Source organism: Symphalangus syndactylus, chromosome 18, assembly GCF_028878055.3.
Source record: "Symphalangus syndactylus isolate Jambi chromosome 18, NHGRI_mSymSyn1-v2.1_pri, whole genome shotgun sequence".
Lineage (NCBI taxonomy): Eukaryota > Metazoa > Chordata > Mammalia > Primates > Hylobatidae > Symphalangus > Symphalangus syndactylus.
In genome coordinates, this window is record NC_072440.2 from 59,373,573 (window position 1) to 59,395,120 (window position 21,548).

The 21,548-nt window shown below is 41.5% G+C and overlaps 1 protein-coding gene across 3 annotated transcripts in view; it reads left to right on the forward strand.

Annotated features, from left to right (window-relative positions):
• Window positions 1-14,982, forward strand: part of PITPNB (phosphatidylinositol transfer protein beta) — a 68,236-nt gene extending 53,254 nt beyond the window's left edge. Inside the window, exons 9-11 of one of the 3 annotated variants that reach the window (XM_055252086.2) lie at window positions 6,423-6,533; window positions 8,152-8,274; window positions 12,987-14,982. In XM_055252086.2, the coding sequence (XP_055108061.1) occupies window positions 6,423-6,533; window positions 8,152-8,274; window positions 12,987-13,037 (285 nt within the window). In that variant the 3' untranslated portion in view covers window positions 13,038-14,982. Of the gene's footprint in view, window positions 1-6,422; window positions 6,534-8,151; window positions 8,275-11,703; window positions 11,796-12,986 lie in introns of those variants that run through there. The other 2 variants (XM_063623413.1, XM_063623412.1) reach the window with 2 other exon arrangements.
• Window positions 14,983-21,548: the final 6,566 nt, after the last annotated feature.

The window sequence follows — 21,548 nt, forward strand, 5'->3', positions numbered from 1 at the left end:
AAAAAGTATGTGTAAACTTGACAAGTCTTATGAAACTGAAGGGACTGTATTTTTAGAAAATACATTTCCAGAATGCCTTTGGATTCTTTTTAAAAAATGTTAAATCTCTTTTACGTTTGTTTATATTTGTTTGTCACAGATTCGAGAAACTAGTTCTTGTGGATAACATGCACTGATTGCTCACTCTTCCAGTTAAACACGCTGTGTTTTGTTTAGTTACATTATGTGCCTCTAGTATACATTATTCCCCCTAAGACCTCATCCACATACCTTAGAGTAACCTAATATGTGTTGTTAAATTAAAAACATGACTCGGGCTTGGGAGTTTCATTTACAGTTAGAAACATGAAATGTAAGGAATTCAGTGAATATACAAACTATTTAAATACAATTTTGGAAACATTTCACAACTAGTGCTTACTATATTACAGATGAAATTTAAATTACGTAGCAATGAGTCGAAATTTGAGGTTCTTGTTAGCCCATGACATTCATCTTGTAGAACTTTTGATTGTTCTCTTTGTAATCAACCATTCTTTACCTTTTTAAGTTGTCCTTTTAAATTTTCATGCTTTATGTAAAACTCAATTTATTAGCAAAATCATTTTATTTACTCTCAGATTAGGAAAGAGTTAACTGTTTTGTCTTAGAGGAGGAAAATGTTAGGTTTGGACTGGATTGGAGTTATGTATTAAAGATCTTAATTCAGATTTTGGTTTTATTTGCTTTGGGGTTATTTGTTAGCCAATGAAGAAGAAAGAATCAGAAAACATTTTTTTAAAACTTTATTTTAGGTTTGGAGGTACACGTGAAGGTTTGTTATGTAGGTAAACACATGTCATGGGGATTTGTTGTACATAGTATTTCTCACCGCCCGCTCCCCCCATACCCAATAGTTATCTTTTTTTGTTTCTCTCCCTCCTTTCACCCTCCGCACAACATTTGTATTTTTTTTAAAGCCAGAGAGGAAGCTTTGCCTTGCCACAGGCTGTGAACCTCTTGAGAGCTGGGCAGAGATGCTGGAACTTCTTTGGGTCCTGTGGATTCTAGAACATTGCTCTGAGAGTGGGGTCCCAAATATTTGCCCCATTGAGATTTTTCACATTTTGAAGGTTACACATTTCTTCACTAGAATGTTGCTGATAACCTGGAAGAGTTGATCATTTTATTTTGCATGTATACCTTGTGATTGCTTTCAAGAAAAATTATATGGGATGGACTAAAGTTACGTATTAAAGATCTTAATTCAGCTTTTAACTTGATTTTGTTTAACTTTGTTTAGATTTATTAAATATCAGAAAAAGGAAGCCAAAAGCCAGATTGTTTATAGTGAAAGAAGAATGAAGACTTGAAATAGTACCCAGATAATTTAGGGTAAAGTCAGTCTTTGTCTGAAAATACTCTGCTGAGGGCAAAAAAACTTTTTTAGAGTCAATTTGTTTTTCAGCATATTAGGTTTTTTTAAATTTTTAAATGATAATTTTGAAAATAATTGTACACAAAAGAAAAAAATTAGTTGTAGTCTCATTTAATTACTATTATTTGGTATATTTTCTGATTCCTATAGTTTATTTTGTTAGGAATGTTTATACCATACATAGATACCTATTTATATTAATTCTCCTTTTTTTCCTCCCACATTGTTGACTGTTATTTGAATTTTTTTTTTTTTTTTTTTGAGAGTTTTTTTTGACTTTTGCTGTTGTTGTCCAGGCTGGAGTGGCACAAAGTCAGCTCACTGCAACCTCTGCCTCCTGGGTGCAAACAATTCTCATGCCTCAGCCTCCCGAGTAACTGGGATTATAGGCACCCGCTACCGCGACCAGCTAATTTTTGTATTTTTAGTAGAGACGGGGTTTCACCATGTTGGCCAGGCTGATTTTGAACTCCTGACATCAGGTGATCCACCTGCCTCGGCCTCCCAAAGTACTGGGATTACAGGTGTGAACCACCGCACTGCTGGAAAAAAATGTTTTTTAATGGCTGTATGCATAATAGCCCATTGTATGGAAGGCCTATGAAGTATTTCACCTGTCTCCTGTAGTGGGTATTTCAGTTAATAATTAGTAAGTCCAGATTTTTGCTGTTAACAAATAAATCTGTGGTATCATTTCTTTACTTGGTTAATAGGATATGTTTCTGAAAGTGGAATTACCAGCTTAAAGGGTACAGGGTAGGATATGAACAGCTTTTAAGACTTTTTATTACCTAGTGTCAGATTTCACCCCAGAGAGATGATACCAAAAGGATTCTTTTAGGTTAATGTACGACATTCAGACATTTTCACTATTTTTTGTGCCATCGTAAGTATGGAGACTTTCAAAGCCATATTCTTAACTTAATCAGTACTTTTAAAAACTGTAGCTCACATTTAACAGATGACCCCCACAAATCATTTTGAGAATTGTGTGAGAACTTTTAGATACCATGTGTACGTTAACAATAATAATGATTGAAAGAAATGTATATAGCTTGTGTGTTCTCAACTTTCTTCTGGTAATATTTATGTTTTTAGGCAGCAGGCTGTTTAGTTGTTTGTTTTTTAGTTGGGTACATGTTCTTCTCTGACAGGTTTTTTAAAAAATAATTACTTGTAAATTGGATGGAAAACAAAAATCAGATTGGGACTGAATATACATTTTAGATCTGAAAAGATAGCTTAGAGAACTGGTTTCTTTTTGTCCCATGGCTTATAGTTTCTAAAATGAATTTTATAGACCAGTGTTAATTTATGAATTACCAGTATTAATTGATTTGAGCAGCTTGCCAGAGTCACTAGAAAGAATGTGAGAAATAAACTTGGTTAATTGTTGAAGTCACGTATGTGTACTCTGTTCTTGGAGCTCAAGTTTAGTGTAGGCATATTTGTATTACATTTAGCTTACTCCTTTAATTAGAACCATGCTTCATCCCACTGCTTTTATAAAATTGCTGGAGAATTCTGAAGCGTCAGTGTTCTAGGTACACACAAGATTTTCATTTAGTACAAGGTGTCCAATGATTTGAAATTGTAAAAGAAAGCTTTCAGGAGCTCATAATTAATAGGACCTTCTAATGTTCAATCTGGAAAGTATCTTAGAGTTCATCAGTGGTTTGGTGGGGTACTCAGTCATAGAGGAAATTCACTATGGGTGGGTGGCAGGCAGGGGAATATTTTCTGAAGCCCAGGCATATTACAGAATAAAACACAAAATTGTAGGAAGTTTTAGGACAAGTCATTGGATGTCAAGGATATGTAATGTTTACCACCTACAGCCCTAGACCAATCCTGGCCCTCAAGGACCTTAGTTTGCTCACCCCTGCTTTTAGTTTTTCCTCAGTGGAGAATGAAACGTCCCGATAGAGTCTAGTTTTCCTGTTACACATGGAGAAACGAGGCCCAGAGAGAGGTTAAGGATCCTGCCCTTTGTTAAACAGGAAGTTACCTTGCAACCCGAGTCCCCTTACTCCTAGTCTAGTGCTACTGTTTGTCAGCTATATCTCACAATTAAGTGCCGTATTCTACATATACCCAAGTTGTATTGCATATGAGGATTTTCAGTGACATTCATTGGATTAGAAAGTACTTCAGCATTGGCTCGTTGTTTATTGATCAGATGATCTGTGAAAGACCAACTTTGTTGTCATTTCAATAAAGCTGGGCACTTAGAAGCTAGCTGTGTCTTATGGAAGGCTTGTTGACTGCTTCTGCATCCAGGAGCCCAGCTTAAGTGCCAGGGGCCTGCAGAGCAAGGGGAATAGTATGTAAATATTTGATTTTAGCCCAAGCCAGCATCCACAACAGGAGGATGTTTCCGGGGAGAGAATATTGACACCAAGGGCAGCATTATTTACATAATTATCGTCTTCTCTATTAGCTACATTTATGTCCCCTGACAGCACCTAGCACAGAGTAAAGGGTAAATGGTGCCCACTTAATACCTGCTGAATTGTATTACTAAAATATGGGTTTGTATGTGTATACACATACACATACACATACATCCTGAATTTTCACATTGGTACTCTGTTTTTTGGAGGAAAAGTCATGGAAAAATAGAGCTAAGCCAGCCAAGATATTTTGTTAACAGAGCTCACCTGCAAGAGGACAGTTTATTATAATGTTTTTATTTAACTGCTTACTGGTGTTACCTCATTGATTTAGCCCATGTATCAGGTTATTCTTCAGAAGATGAAATGTTACTGCAGAACAAATATCTTGAGAAAAGTTGATCAATCATATAGGACTCTGTAGAACATTCCGTCGCATTAATAATACCAAGATATAATTTTTCATATAGTATATCCCTAGAATTAACTTAAAACTGGGCCATGGTAGATAATGGGGGAAAATGAGGTCTGGTGCTTCAATCATATAAAGGAAAAATAATCTTGAGGTTTAGAATAAGACCTAGAAGTTAATCATTTTTTGAATGTATGTGACCGATTTGATAAAGAATCTTTGCTCACATGCAGCTTTTTGAAGGTGTGGGATGAGTTGAAGCTGGTAAATTGAAGCTGACAAGCAGTGGTGGCAGCACCCAGTGGGACTGATCACTGGATCAGTGGTGAAGTCTGGGCACCACCGTTTGAAGACAGGGACAGCGGTGAAGAGGGAAGATTCCGTGGGAGAGGCTGCTTTGGCCTTTGACTCAGTGATTTAGTTTTTATAAAAGGGATCCCCGTCGTGTTGCACTGACTTTCTTCTCTTATGAGGCAATTTGTTTAAAACTGTCTTGCAGATTCAAAAGCGGTGAATACAACACTTACTAAAGAACAAGGGAAAGAGAGAACTAATGTGTATTAAGCCCTTCAGTCTCACCTACTAAGCACCTACTACACTGCCTTACTCAGTCCGCACAACCTCACAACAGTCCTAAGATGATGTCCCCCTTTTTTTTTTTTAAATCGTCTTGTAAGCACACCAACACTGGGGCTTCAAGTTTACAGAATGGCTCTTTTCCCCAGACCATACGTGCGTTCTGCCTCTGCTATCTGTGGTGCTTTGATATGTGCCTTCTGCAGTAGACTGAGCCCCTGAGGACAGGACCATGCCTGTGTTTGCTCACTGCTGTGAACCTGTTTCAGGCTTTTCTGGGTCAGCTCAGAAGTATTTTGGTCTTTTGCACACATCACCTTGGAAGTGGACCTGTATATTTAAGTCACTGATGTATGCTGCAAGCTCCTGGTTCACACCAACTCACTCCTTCCTGAAAATAAACATGCTAGTATATTGAACTCCCTAAGTAAGGCAAAGCCTCAGTAAGACTCACAGAAATAATCAATAATAACATAGGTTGCAGTGCCCCACCTCCCACCCCAGTTTATTTATTTCTTTATTATTATTTTTTGAGACGGAGTCTTGCTCTGTCGCTGAGGCTGGAGGGCAACGATGTGACCTCAGCTCACTGCAACCTCTGCCTCCTGAGTTCAGGTGATTCTCCTGTCTCTGCCTCCCTAGGAGCTGGGATTACAGGCTGCCACCACCACCCCCAGCAAATTTTTGCATTTTTTAGTGGAGACGGGGTTTCACCATGTTGGCCAGGCTGGTCTCGAACTCCTGACCTCAAGTGATCTGCCCACCTCGGCCTCCCAAAGTGCTGGGATTACAGGTGTGAGCCACAGTGCCCGGCCAATTTTTTTTTTTTTTTTTTTTTTAGAAATGGGGTCTTGCTATCTTACCCAGGCTGGTCTCCAACTGCTGGCCTCTGGTGATCCTCCCACCTCAGCCTCCCAAAGCTCTGGGATTACAGGCATGAGCCACTGTGCCCAGCATCTCTTGGCGCTTTAAAAAAATAGTTTATTTTCTCTTGTTTACCAGAACAAGTCCTGATTTGGTTCCTGACTACACCATTGAAACTGTGAGGTGTGTAGTCATTTGTGGAAATTGAAGTCTGTATGTATAGGATTTACCTCCAAATATTTGGTAATTACAGATCATTTTTGCTGTTGCGTCACTTTTCATATCTCCCTTCTATTGAAAATACCTCAGTTAATAAACAGTGCAGCTCCACTTGCCAATATCTGAAGATACAGAAGAAGGCCGAACTTCCTTGTCATTTTTTATTGTGCCTCACCACATCCACAGTGGGAGTGCGGTAATGGTGTTATGAGAACCCTTACGTATTAAAGGCTCACTATTGGTTTGATGTGAATAGAATTTGGTATTTAATATGAAATCTGAATAGTGTAATTTGAGGCAGAACAACATACCTATTAAACTTTAGAGCTACGAAGTAACTTGGTCTGTGGAAGGAGGGTTTACAGCAGGGGAATACTGCGGCTTTTGCTAAAATGATTTCAAATTTTCAAATATCTGAATTAAACACATGAGATTGTAATTTTCTTCATGTATGTCTGTGATGTCGTTACACAACAGTCAATTTTAATGAAAACATAAATATTTAAGTCACAATTTCTCCTTTTCAATTTTTCTCATCTAGAAGGAGCTGGCAAACAGCCCTGACTGTCCCCAGATGTGTGCCTATAAGCTGGTGACCATCAAATTCAAGTGGTGGGGACTGCAAAGCAAAGTAGAAAACTTCATTCAAAAGGTAAAATCTGCTCAAAATGTGGCGACTTAGATTTAGGATGAGATCGGAGCTAGCTATTAATGGGATATCTTCTCTGTTGTTGCTTTTTTCCTTCTTTATGATATGAAAATTATTGTCCCTACGTAATTCATTTCAGCCCTTCTTTATACCTTGAAGCAGCAAAGACAGATGGCAGCAGAGGTTTTAAGGAACTTTCTTTGGGGACAAGCACAGCAGCTTTTTGTTCAAAGTGCTTACCTTATGGTTTGCCCAGTGCTTCTGTAGAGAGCCCTTTCCCCATACAGCACATCCCCAAGAGGACCGGGTGTTCTGATCCTGGCTGGAGGGAGAGAGCGGGCCCAGCCTGCTGAAGGGCTCCCCTGCCCCATCTCAGCTGGACCCTTCCCCCTGCCCTCCATATCTCTCAGAATATATATGTGTGCCTTGTGCTGTCATAGGGGACGTCTTCTTTAGAGGTCTTTACTGAAAAACAGGCACACCCTGAACTAAGGTACACAATCTGAGGATCCAGATTCTACTTGTTTCTTTTTTATGTCTTCTTTATTAAAGTGAAAGTAACGTGGGCAGTTAGATCTAGGAGGAGGGGAGAATTGGAATTTTATAAATGCACACGGTTGTTACTACCTAGGAATGTTGAAACATTTCCTTGGTATTTACTTTTCCTGTAGGGTGAATATTTGTTCTGTTATTATTATAAAGAAGCCCTCATTATATCTCAGATCTCCACAATTAGTTATGTCTGTTTCATCATAACTTTTCTATTTTTAAACTATAGCTGCTGTAATATTTTATAAGACAAGGATCTCAAAGTGCTGGAAACTTTGATTATTCATGGGCCCTGCTTACAGTAGGCATTCTGTAAATATTGGCATTCTTCCTTCCTCTTGGATCATAATCATAGATTAACAATCCAGTTCTGATAAATAGAAGTCACACATGTAATTGATAAAGTCCTTTCTATTCATGGAAGAAGATTTTTAAGTTGAAGATTGTCCAGAAGTACTTTCTGTTCCATGCACTTTTTTCTCTTCTTGGGAAAGCTGAATAAAACTTAAATAATCCAGCAGTTGAAACCACTAATTATATACATGGTTTTTAAATATATTTATAATAGTGGCAGCAACATGTTGTGTAGAAAAATTAAGGGAGAGTTTGTAATGATTCTTAATTTAATAAAAGAACCCAGGACTCTTTTCTTTCAATGCATTATTGTATTCCACCTCATAGTGGATGTTAAGAATGACAATATATAGTTTTATAGCAGAAGAAATCTAGTTGACCTTTGCTCATTGACATTTAGAAAAAGGTAAAAATAAATCAGGCCCAGCAGGAATGTGTTGGATTAGGTCATACACACCGCATTTTTTTAGTTTCTACGAGATCATGACACCTTTGCCTGGGAGATTATTTTTCATTTCACAGGGAAAGTTTTTTGTTGTTTGTTTAATTTTGCTGGACACGATAATAAAATGGAATTATGATTTCCACAAATCTACAGAGTAGTCTTTTTGAACCAGATGTGTAAATTTCATGGGTTAATTGGAACATGTAAAGTTAATGTGTGATTGATCTTAGGTTTTTGTCATCTTATGCTACTTTTTTGTTGTTGTTTTAAAAGCAAGAAAAACGGATATTTACAAACTTCCATCGCCAGCTTTTTTGTTGGATTGACAAGTGGATCGATCTCACGATGGAAGACATTAGGAGAATGGAAGACGAGACTCAGAAAGAACTAGAAACAGTAAGACTGGCTGTTCTATGGCAATTCTCTAATTTCCTTTTTCCAAAACTGTATACATGCTTGGTAAATACAGGGTTAGAATTAGGAAGAGTGTTGCTAAAAGCCATTCCCTATTCTACTTATTCTCATCAAAATGGAGTTTCTTAGACACTGCTATTCCTTCACATATTCTGATCTCTCTTTTGTTGAGCATCTTGCATAAAGATAGACTAGAGTTTTCTCAGTCTAGAATTTGTTACCTGTTAAATATCTAATGGTTCTGTATTCTTTCTTACACACTAGCTTTAGTTCTGTATGCTGGTTCCTGGTTCACAGTCCTTTTAGACACTTTGTCAGACTAAGTTGCTTTTGGCTCAGTTTGTATCACAGCAAGCTTACAAATGTTAACACGATAAGTCCTAGTTCGCTTTTTTTGTAGAAAAGGTAAGGCTAATGGTATTGTTATTAATTCTGGAAATGCCTCCTCTGCTTCCCCCAACTAGCAGTGAATCCTTATTTCTTCCTAAGCTTTAGGCAGATTCAGGTGATCCTTGGGCAGGAGGTCAGCATGCCACAGTTCGGTGTTAACAGCCCATCCCAGCTGCTCCCCACCACCAGTGGGCAGGGCCGGCAGCCAGTGGGCGTCTTCTCTCTCCTCGGGATGGATTCTCCCCTGGCTTCCTCTTGCATGTGTCTGGTTTTGTTTTTGCCCTGGGCCATGCTTGTCTTCAGTTGGCAGTAAGGCCCCGTGGGTGAAACAAACCCAAGGAATGTCCGGGGCCTGCTAGTGGTTTCCATGTGGTCATCTCGAGTCCTGCCAGCAGGCCCAGTTTTGGAAGCCCTGCAGGTGTCAGCGTTTGACAAACGCCTGCGTGTGAGGCAGAAACTCCATTTAGTCACAGGAGAATGGCAGCAAATCAGATTCTTTGGCACAAAAGGAAACCTATTTTTCTGGCACATAGCATCGTAAAGAATCTGTTTAAAATTGCTTACTTTTGGTGATTACAGCAGATCTGCTTCTAATTAGTTTTATATAAACCTTCTGAGAGGACTAGGACATATTTTCTTTATAAGGCAATAAAATATTTTAACCTTATCTTATACATAAAGTAAACTATAGGCAGACTCCAACTTATGAATGGATTTTGCTCCAAAAAATTTTAAGTTGATTGTTTGAAATTTGGAACATATTTTCCCATAGAGACAATGTTATAAATTAGGGTTTGGTTTCTAGACTAGCCAGCATAAGCCTCTTTGACCCCAATTTCTCATATTAATATTAGGGCTCTGAGTTCTGGATATAGGGAATAGGGTGATGAGATGGCAAGAGCGGAAGATACCCGCCTCATTCCTTATTTTTAGTCTAGCCACAGGCAAAACATTTAAATAGGCAAGAGCAGGTCATGGGCACTTCCTACCTTTCTTTCTAGGCCTCTCTCCCACTTCTGTGTTCCCCTTTTTCAAGAGTCAGGTGCCTTTCTCTGACTCTTAACAAGCACCCACCTGGCCCTTGATACCCTATCCAGTTGTAGTCCCATTTGCCTTGTCTGGTTTCACTCCCTCCAAGTGCCCAAGGCTTCAGGAATACCTGCCAGCTCTGCCTTTGGCCCTTCCAAGCAGCTGGTGGGTGCCCACTGAACATGAAACAGAAGCAGCAAGAGACACCCATCCACGCTAAGCCCATGATGCAGTGCTGGCATTTCCAACAAGAATTTACCAACAGCTCAAACCCTTGGGAGAGAGCCCTTCTCTCAGTTTTTAATTTTTACGCTGAAGAACTGTGTGTCACATGGGGAAGAGTAGTTACCATTGACCAGGTGATAAGCCCTATCTGGTTTGGACTCTGAACCCTACCTATCTCTGGACCCCTTGGACAGAACTTGACTGAGATTTCTTCCCCCAGGGAAGTGCTCTTGCTTCCCTAACAAGTTCTCAGTCTCACGATACCCGAACACAGAATGGTCCCAGCCTCAACACGCTGTGACCCTCCGCTGTGGAGCTGGTGACTCTTGCTGTCACCTATGGCAATGGGCCTGCAGATGCAGCTGCTGCTCCATGCAGATCAGTTATTTGTGAGTTGGGAATTGCACTCGAGAAGAAGGTATAAGATAGACAAGTAAAAGCCCAATTCCTTAGACAGTGTCACCATTCTTATACCTACATTGCTGAAACTGATTAACCCCCTCATAAAGCTGGTAGAAAATCTGTCATTGGTTCAGAGTGAGGGCACATAGCAGTTGCTTTGTCAAATATCTCAAAAACATTTTAAGACAAATTTCGCCATTAAGTGCTGCATCTTAACGTTGAATCCCATTTAAGTTATTTTGCTGTAGGTCATTGGGGAGTGCTTGATTCCACACACAGAATCAAGATGCTGCTGCTTTGAGTCCTAATGGTGGCTTTGTGAAAGCATCCTCAGAATCTGGGCAGCATCAAGCCTGCAGGCCAAGAATGCCTACCCAGAAAGCACCTGCCTCCTGAAGAGGCATCCCGTTTTAGAGTCCTCTTCACACACAGGAATTTCGTTTTCCTTGAGGTCCTGACCCCTGACACCTGATGATAGATTTTAATGATGTTATAATGCTCTTAATTCACAAATATTTTAAGAATTGGATTTCTTTCAAATGGGTTTTGGCTCTGGAGAGAACTAGCCTCTTGAGAGGTTAAGTACACGAGGAATGCCCCTGCCTATGATCTGCAGGGAACTGCCCTGGGGTTGAGGCTCAGCAGCTGAAGGAGGACTTTAGGTTAACATTTTACCTGTTTGTTCTTAACTGGCACTTCTGGTACGGGGGTGGGAGCGAGGATGTGTTGAGTTTTAACGTATTTATTGCATTTATTTGTTTTCTGTTCATTTGGTTTTTTGTTTTCTCATTGAGTTGTGTCGCTTGTCTGGAGGCTATTGTTATGAATGCCTGTCCTTTCTAATACATCTGTGTGCCCTTCATGGTTTGCCATACATTGTTTCTTTGCTTGCCTTTTCTCCCTTTCATTCTCCCTCCTTTCAGTAAACTTCCTTTAAAGGACTCCACTGAGAGACCCTGTTCTCAGAAGCAGCAAAGAGGTGTGGCCCACACCCTCATGGCTTCCTTGTCTGGCCTAGGGACTATACAAATATGGACCAGACCCTTGGGGCATTTTCTCACATTATATTGGCAAACAATTTATTTACCCATTGGCTGTTTTTCATAATTTTTTATCAGTCTGCAGGCTTTTGTTTTTTACAGTTAAGGATAGATAAACCTTTTCTGTGCTAAGAAAAGCCTTTTGCAAGAATGTCTTTAAACCAAGGTTATTCGAGGGGCCTCAGAACTTCATTCTTAATGTGGATATGGTTATGAACAGTCAGCCGTCACTTCATAATCTCTTCTAGATCTTTTTTCTCCCCTTGCTTACTAACCCCTATTTAGAGTCTGATTTCAGCAGCTCACAATTTTATTTTACGTTTAGATGCGTAAGAGGGGTTCCGTTCGAGGCACGTCGGCTGCTGATGTCTAGATGAGTCCCCTGTAGGGTCAGAGACAATATCAAACTGTGTAAGTGAAGACCTGGGTAAAAAGATGTTTCAAAACCTGTACCTTTTTGGTGATGGGCAGTTAACTTGCTGAGCAGAAGCTCTAAGTGTTAAATGTGGTTTTATTTTTAGAATTTAAAAGATAAATATTTTAGAAATTAATAGTGAACACTTATTATATAGTCTTTAAAATTTTTACCTGTGGACCAGGTTGAATTTAGTAATCCTGGGTTAGTTTTTAGTGTTATGGGTTAGAACCCAGCTGCCAGGTGCTCTTACTCATCATGTAGCACATTGTCCTAGAAGCTAGCTGATTTTTCAATACCAAGTTAATTGACCTGGTTCTTTGTAGAACCATTTGTGGTAAGGAAATATGCAAAATCACTTGAGATCAAATAAAGATCCTCTATCCCATACCATACGAGCCAACCTCAATAATTTATTTTGGCTGCAATATTTTCTGTGCACCAAAAAGTCTTCCTTGATGTTTCATCTTCAGTTATTACAGTTAGCTTTACTCTGCGTAAATGCACTTTAGTTTTAATTTATGGTATAAAACATTTCTGTGGTCTTATTTCTCTAACACGTTATATGCCCATATAACACATTTTCCCAGAGATGCAAAAAAAAAAAAAAAAAAAAATCAAAATCTACCTCACAACTTGAAACCAGTGTGAGTAAACAAAAATCGACAGTATGCTGTCATCATTTGTTTATATTGAACTGTAATGTTTATTATAAAGAACGAGATGTAACACTCCCCTCCCCCCACTGTGGTTCTTTGCTGCGCCACATGAGCTACCTGCTCTTTAATTTTTGAACATGGGACGAATGAAATGTTCAGTTGTGAGAAAAGCTAGTTGTGCCAAATAAGAATGAAGTAACTCTTCCAAGATTCCCCCCAAACACTTTTAAATTCCATGTTCATTAAAAAAAAAAAAAATTTACGTTATTGTTACTTTTGTTAAACTCTCCTAAGTTTTTGTGATTTATTTCTGCCTTGACTTTATTTTCCCCTCTGATGAGACAATATATTGTGGCATTAGTAGTAAGACCAAAATCTTTTTAAACAGATGAAAATTGTAAGATGCAGTAGTTGGGGTACATTTTCTGCCAAAAGTTTTGATGCATTTGGAGAGTGTGTATGACAAGCTGCTGTCTAACATTTCCTGTCTCTGTATTTTAACACATTTTGCACTGTCTTTCACTTTTCTTACAGTTACGTAATCAAGGTCAAGTGAGGGGAACAAGCGCAGCCAGTGATGAGTGAAGAAGAATCTGACCAGTATCTTGCAGTGTTGACGTTTCCCAGATGTGTGCTTGTGATGATACACACACATGCACAGGTTCTCAACCACGTGTGTATATATGTATGTGTGCATATGTCTGTAGCTGTATATAAAGCGCATGTAGAGCTACAGATCCTGATACACACACTTGTGTATATATGTACATACAGACATACTGAAGGGATTAGTACAATTTCTCCAAAGTACTGTACCTATCTTCAGCAAGAATGCAAAAGAAAATATTTTCAATATATATACCTGGAACAGATTTTAATAATTATCAGAGTAATACCATTAATGGACAAATTGACTGCAATGTAATACTAGCTGGTATGTTTCATAAATGTCAAGTTGTGGACCAACATATATAGCCTTTTATTATTTTTCTCTTCTTTTAAGTCAGTCTCTTATAAATTTTTATTTTAGTCCCATAACCAGTAGACTCCCACAGAAAATTTCTTCAAAATTTTTTGGTATTCCAATGAATCTAGGATGTAAACTCTGAATGTATTTATAACTATTTATTTCTGGATGGTCATTATCTTGTAGCCAAATTTGACAATATAAAGTAAGGAGCAAAGTTACAGGCCAGTTTTTACTTGTTTGCCCTGAGGGAAAAACCCTTTTAAAAAGAATTCTGGTTTTTATTGGATTTTTGTATTTTAAATTTCAAATATTTTTCTACGTCAAACCTAGCAAAAATGGAGATGACGGTTTCTGATTTATAATAAACACTAGACAATTTTCAGGCTCCTATTAGGCAAACACATTGATGAAAAAAATAGTCTTGATAGGGTTGTAGGCTGTGTAGAAAAGCTGGAAATATAGCACTTCATGGAGTCTTGTTTTGAAGATGACAGTTTTCTGTAACTACAGCTTGGAAACTATGCAAATGGTCTAGATTCCTCAGAGCTCACATGATAGGATATAGTTAGTGATGACATTTTGCTCTTCTTGTGGAAACACACACTTCAAGGGGGAGATGGTGACTTTGAGATAGGAACAGTTTAAGATGCAGTGTGAGTCTGGCCTGCGTGTGGTGAGGAGGCCCCGCCAAGAGGCTGGTGGACCTCCGACTGTGGGATGTGCTCTCAAGTAGGACGTCATCAGAACAGATTCTGAATAGGCATCATGAGAATGCTGGTCAGAAACGGCTGCCACTTTTTTTTAAATTTTATTTTATTTTTTATTTAAAGGAAGGAACAATAGCTAGGTAAGATTTTTATCAGCTTTCTCTGTCTGTCCAGTTTTTCCTCTGTCAGTCCTGGAAGCTTGAATAGAATTATATTGTTGAAGCCTTCAGGTCACAAACTGTCTTTTTTAACCTCGTGTCCCTCCTAAAACACGCCAACCCCTGCAGTCAAATCACATTAGTAATCTGATTTGCTGACAGTCCTGCCCTGCCTGCTCCTCGTTTTCCCACATGTCCTGCGTCCCTCCCCCACTGAAGTGATTTCAGTGAATCAGACAAGGAAGGATGTGTAGGATCACTACTGCATTGCGATACCCTGTTATCCTCAGCAACAAAACCCACATTTCATACATCCTTTGTGTACTCAGGATAAAGACTGATGTTTACTCTCTGGGCACTGTTGTAAGATAGGTTTTTGTCAGAGCATAATCATTGTCTGCAAAGTGTTTGGCGCGAGGAAGATTATTGCTAATTTTGTGAAATAAAGAGTCTAGCCCTCTCCTTTTAATGAACTTAACTCTCGCTGGCATCTGTAGTATCATTGGGAGCTTAGGCGCACATGGAAATGAGAGCCCGGCGCATGGATTTTAATGTTTTTCTAACAACTGTGGAGATTTGAGGGAATGTGTGGTGAATGTAAAATACCTAGTTTACTTGGCAGTCTCTTGTGTAAATTACAGTAAAACAAAGTAAATGAAATTTAAACAAAAAATAAATTTGATCACAAAATGCCACTTGTGTGCTTGAGTGGTTGTTTCCCTGAGCCATGTCTGGTTCACAACGCCTCAGACCACTATTCTGTTTTTCAAGAATTCTGTAATTTGCAGCACTACCACCCTGGGAAAATTGTTTTGTTTTAACTGCAAACTCTTATTCTTGAAATGTACCTGTGCCACACTAAGTGGTTACGTTTGATTTCTTAAGTAATTTTCTGTTTTTAAAAGCTAAGCAGTAAACTAAAGGATTATATATTATTAGTCTCAGAGGTTTTCGGATTTATTTTTAAAGGGGAAAACAGGGAAAACCCGTCGTATTTGTAAAGCACTTAGTAAGGATTTTGCCGTTTGTTTCTGATTGATTGAAGATTAGGGCCTTTTGGTGCGGGGTCACCTTTTACCTCTCCTTTTAGGATTTAGTCCTTTCTAGTCTACTCTTTTTGTGCATGTCACAACCATATTCTTGTGGTTCTGGCTCACATTATAGAACTGCTGAACATAAGGAGAGGTAGCCAGCTGTATGGTTGGATTTAATATATAATGTTATATGTTGGGATATCTTACTGGTTTGTCTTCTGAGGTAAGTTTCTTAGTGTTGTGTTTCAGACATTGTGTTTGCGTTTATGGCGACACTATCATTCATGCACTTGGCCATCTGAGCGTGGATACAGCGGGCACTCGGGTCTCTCTGCCAAGATGAATGAAAGCAGTGTACATTGCAGTGTGGGAGACAGACATGTGGACAGGTAAATTACAAGGCAGTGTGATTAAGAGGAGAGAGTTGGTTGAGAGAGATCTTAGACACCATCCTCATTGTATAGATGAGAAAGCAAAAGTTACCAAGGCAGCCTGGCAGCTGGGACCCAAGAAGCCTAGGGTGCCACTCCTTGGGCAGTGCGGGGTTAGGCACACCCGGGGCCCGCCTGGTTTCCTGGCTGAGTCTTGGACTCTTTGTCTCTAACTGGAGGCCATGATGCCCAGCTGTAAGGTGGTCAGGATCACTTGAGACACTATACCCTCTAGCACAGTGGGGGTGATTCTTCCCTCCTGTTTCATTCATTTACCAAAAGGCCTCCTAAATGATCTGAAATCACTTGGATCTTTTGTCTTTGTGGACCTAACACCTGGCTTTTAAAGTTTAACTTTCTGTCCCTTCTTCAACTTGGTAAATTGAAAAGTGTTGCAGCCCAACCTCCACAAATCTTGTCTCAGGAAATAAGAGACATTTGTTAACATTTGTTTTGTACCTCTCCTCTCAGCAGCTTAGTTGACAAGGGTACCGTGTGGGATTTCCTGTTCTTGCTCATTTGGAAGGAGAATGTTCTTTGTTCTTAGACCCTCAGCTCTCATGTGAGAGCCATAGAATGTTGCAAGGTAGAGTTCTGTGGATACAGAAGGAATGTTTTCAAGTTAGACTTACTGCCAATGTTAGGATTTGGGACTTTGCATGATTGGGAGGGAGAGGGAATGCTGGAGAACGGGTTAAAAGTTGTTCCGCTGAGCTTGGAGCATCTCCCGCCAACCTGGAGTGCTACCCAGGAACCCTGCCAGTGTCACTTGGGGTTATGTTTTCTGATTTGGAAACATTAAGCAGTAGCAGGTCTCTCCAGAACTGGTTCTTCAGCCGGATTGCCCTGGGAAAGCAGAGATTGCAGCTCTTCTAAAAGTGCCTCTCACAGAAGTTCCAAGGCCAGGCTAAATATTGAATGCAGTACTCAGCAGCTGGGACACCTGATGCTTTGGTGGCCATCCCTTTCTTCCATCCAAAAGGGCCCCCACTGGAAGGCATCTATTGTTTTAAAAATATTTTAGGACTCATTTTTACTTCCCCCACTCCCTCAAGATCACATACACTCCCCAGTGGGGGTTACAACCTCTTAGGAGGAATCGCTGCTTCATGACTTCCTCAGGCATTTACATTTTTCTCTTCTATTGACTTAAATCATGAACTAAAATTTGTCCCTAGAGGAAAAAAGAATGCTTCCTCCATTCAGGGCTCTTCTCACTGTACCCAGACTGTGTCTTCAGGACTCTCCATCTTTTGTCAGTTCTGTTATGCTAGAAAGACTGGTTTGAAAAAATTCAGCTCGTGTAAACCTGTGCCCTCCACCCTGTGGGGAACCCATATGGGGAGGCTTTGAAAATATCACTTATCAGCCGGGCGCGGTGACTGATGCCTGTAATCTTAGCATTTTGGGAGGACGAGGCGGGCGGATCATGAGGTCAGGAGTTCAAGACCAGCCTGGCCAACATAGTGAAACCCCGTCTCTACTAAAAATACAAAAAAAAAAAAAACAGCCAGGTATGGTGGCGGGCACCTGTAGTCCCACCTACTTGGGAGGCTGAGGCAGGAGAATTGCTTGAACCCGGGAGGCGGAGGTTGCAGTGAGCCAAGTTCGTGCCACTGCACTCCAGCCTGGGCAACACAGTGAGACTCTGCCTAAAAAAAAAAAAGAAAAGAAAATATCACTTATCTACCAGTTGTCTTTCTGTGGCTTGGGTTCGGTGTGCTCTCCGTTCAAAGGTTGGGGTAAATTGCTAAGAGAATTCCCATTCTGTCTTCCTGGAAGATCATTGAGATGACTGCCTTCTCTCCCTTACCCATTCTTCAAAGCTCTGGCGTCGAGTGGCACTTCCTCTAGGAGGCCTTAACTTGGAATGACTCCCACTGCAGCAGTCCACACCCCTCATTTGGCTCATATAGACTATGCCTTGGTTAATAGATGTCATCTTTAGATCTCTGTGTGTTTTGTGTCCCAAAGAGTTTGGGAGCTCCTTAGAGGTAAGCGCCACAGCTGTGCCCCCAAGTAACTTTCCCTGATGGAAACTGACTCTGAAAATTGCTCCTTTTTACCTATAACAGATATCTGCCTGCGCTGTACCAAGGCCCCTTTTGAGTCCTGGGGTTCGAGCAGAGGGAATAATAACCAAAAAGTCAGTAAGATGTAACTTCTGCCCTCAGAATTGAAGCCTACAAACTAGCAGTGGGAAGTAGTAGTTTTGGTAGCTGATTGTAGAAAATTCGATGAGAACAGAGGAGGGAGCTCCAAGTCTGCATTTCCCTCCTTGCTTTCCAGGCACCTAAACCAGAGGTTTCAGAGACTGCAAACTAAACGAATCTAAAGCAAAACTCTTTTTCGTCCTTCCTCCTTCCCCCAAATGTACTGTCTGCATTTACTATCGGTTAACTGTATCACTGGCTGTGCTGCCCAAGCCAGAAATCCTAACTGGTCCCTAAGTCTAAAAAACGCCCCCAAGTAACTGAAATCCTGCCCCTTTTGTATGTCCTGGTCCAATGCAAACTGTGCTCTGATGCACCGTCCTCTCATCTAGGGTGGGGTCTGCAAACTTCCTATAAAAGATTTTAGGCTTTGTGGGCCATATGGTCTACTCCAAGTTATTCAGCTCTGCCCTCACAGTGCAAAAACATCCATAGAAGACACATAAATGAGCACTGTACCTGTTCTAATAAAACTTTATTTACACAAAGAAATGGGAGGCTGGATTTGACTGGAGAGGCCATGCCTCGTTTGCCAAGCCTTGGTTAGGGCATTGTGTGGATAATCAGTCTCTGCCAGAGTTAACTTTGGTGCTGTGCCCCTTCTGGAACACCTGCATGACTTCCTGAGGCCCAAAAAACTACTGCAGCCAAAGCCAGTGTCCTTTTGCCATTCTTAAAGTGAAGCCAGTGAGGCTCATCAGTCTCACTGCCTGTACAGGGTCAGTCACAGGTGGAAGGAATCAAACTGATTTCTCTGCTGCCCTAAACATGCACATTGACCACAGAAATAGCTCTAAGCACCTGATCCCCCACCAATATGCACAGAAAGCTGAAGGGCAGAGCTATGATGGGTTAACAAAAGCAGTTGATATATGGAATAGAATGAAGATAGACTGGACGCGGTGGCTGACACCTGTAATCCCAACACTGGGAGGCCAAGGCGGGCAGATCACAAGGTCAGGAGTTGGAGACCAGCCTGACCAACATGATGAAACCCCATCTCTACTAAAAATACAAAAATTAGCCGGGCGTGGTGGCACGTACCTGTAATCGCAGCTACTCAGGAGACTGAGGCAGGAGAATGGTGTGAACCCTGGAGGAGGAGGTTGCAGTGAGCCGAGATGGCGCCACTGCACTCCAGCCTGGGTGACAGAGCAAGACTCCATCTCAAAAAAAGAAAAAAAAAAAAGATAATTCTGATTAAACTCTTCTCAACTGGCATAATTTCTCTCTACATCTGTTGTCCAGAAAATGCTGTCTGTGGCTCTTAAACTAAATCCTACACTCATAACAAGGCTCATAGCTATCCTGTACCTTTTCCATGATTGAAATATGACTCCCTATACGAACGCCTTACCCTGGGCTTGGGGTCTTGGCTTCTGATGGGATGTGCTAAGGCCAGGCCTTTGCCTAGAAAATGAGCCCAGAGTTCCTGCGAGTCAGTGACACTCCACCTTGAGTTGAATCTGTTTACTTCTTGGATTTCTAGGAAGCAGTAAAGCGCCATGACATGCTTCCACCTTGTTGATCCCTTATATATCCTGACACCACCTGCTAATCAGTCGATAGCAGAATTGCCTTGCACTCCAGACTGAGGGAGGTTCATGAAGTGGAACGAAGGAGTGGCCTCCTGTGTTTATTAATGTATGTGCTAAACAAAAGCTTCGTCTCTGGGCATCCTATTGCATGCTGGCTCTCTGCAGCCCAGAATACTGATGCCAGGTTGTCAGCGCCGTCTCCACTTTCCCATGGCCCAGGGAGTCCCTGAAACAACTTTTCAGCCTACCAAGAGGTGCTGCGACTGCTCCCCACCCAATGTGTCCTATAGCCTTCTCTCCCAGTGTCATTCTAAGGGAGGTGCTGTGTAGGATGAGAGACTTCTACCAAGTGAGGCTGGAGGGAGGCTCGGGATCAAGCCCAGAACAGCCATGCATAGACATCACTCAATCCATTCATTCCCTTAAATCAGAGGTCAGCAAACTTTCTGTAAAGTGCTGGATAGTACGTATTTTTGGCTTTGTGGGCCATATGGTCTCTGTTGCAACTAAACTACTCAACGCTGCCTTTATAGTGGGAAAATAACCATAGACATTACCTAAATGGGCATGGCTGTTTCAACAGAACTTCACACAAACAGGCAGCAGGCCAGATTTGGCCCAAGGGCCACAGTTTCCCAAACCCCTGCTTTAAGATTCTTTTCATGGTTATTCCTCTTAACATATCAGATTGCAAACAATAATAGCAGTACCAACCAGCACTTAATAGCTAGCACCTACTATAAGTCAGCTACAGCACATAATTGACCTCTAATCTTCACAATCACCCTATGAAGTGGGTGCTGTCACTATCCTTTTATGCTTGAGGAAGCTGGGGCCCAGATTAATATATTTTGCCCCAGATTTTATTACTAAAAGTGGTGGAGCCAGGGCTGTCATCCAGGGGCCGCTCCAGAGGTGCTCATCCTGCTGCCTTGTCTTTGAGAACTGCAAAGCCCCATGCTTGTGGCGTTCAGCACGGGGCGACCCTAATGACAAAAATTGTATTATGGACACCCTAGGCTCCCAAACACTCCTTAGGAGTAAACTTCCATGGCTGATTCTTCCCAGAGCCAAGAAAACATTCCTTCCTAGACAGTGTTGAGCATCCCCCCAGTCTTGGTGTCAGGAACCGCCATGTTGCATTTTACATCCAACCCAGACACCCTCCTCAGGCAAGGCTTTCTGGCATAACTCCTCATTCCCCCTTCCCACCCCTCATCCTTGGTTTTTGCAATGGTGCTGGGAGGCTTGAGGGTTTCAGGGTCTCCTGTATCCATGCCTCTATTGTAAGCCGCCTCCGAGTACTTAGAGGGCAAGGTTTAATGATAATGAAATGCAGAGACAGGAACTGTGCCGCAGTGGGGTGAGAAATCAGAATACCTGCCCTCCCTCTCCTGCCATAGCCAGGCAGGAAGTCTCCCCGCCTGCCAGCATCCAGAAGGGAGCCTCTGTGGTGGTTTTGTTAGCGTGAGGGGATTGAGGGTAGACGCCTCCCTTACCCCCAGAACTGTCTTCAGTGTTTTACTTGACAAGAGAATCTCACTAAAGCTTTTTGTAAGGCACAAGGCCTCAAGAACCCTTTCCATATGTGACTGTCCAGCGGTGCCTTCTAACACTGGGGATCAGATTTTTTCAGTTTGGCATCTCATGGCCCATGAGCTCACTCCCCTTCCTCGGCACGGTGCGTGCCAGAAAGTCCATGTGGGGGTGGGGGCTGTATTTCAGGATTCCTCCCGGCCTCTTCCAACCCGACAGGCTCAGATTTTCCACTTGTGCGATTGAGGTCAGCTCCTGCATTCCTGCTGGTGAGCTCCCCACCTCAGGCGGGGGCTTCTCCCACTTGCCCTGCGATTCACTCTCCACGTTGGTCCGCTGTCCCCGCAGGGTGTGCCGCAGGGCACCCAGTATCCTTGGGGATGGGGGGGGTGGGCAGGAGGGGGACTCTGGGGGTGACAGAGTCACTCTGTGGGCAGCCAGCCCCAGCCTGGCTCCAGGCCACCAAGAGGAGATGGCCTCTGTCTGGTCAGGCCTTCATAGGAACAGGG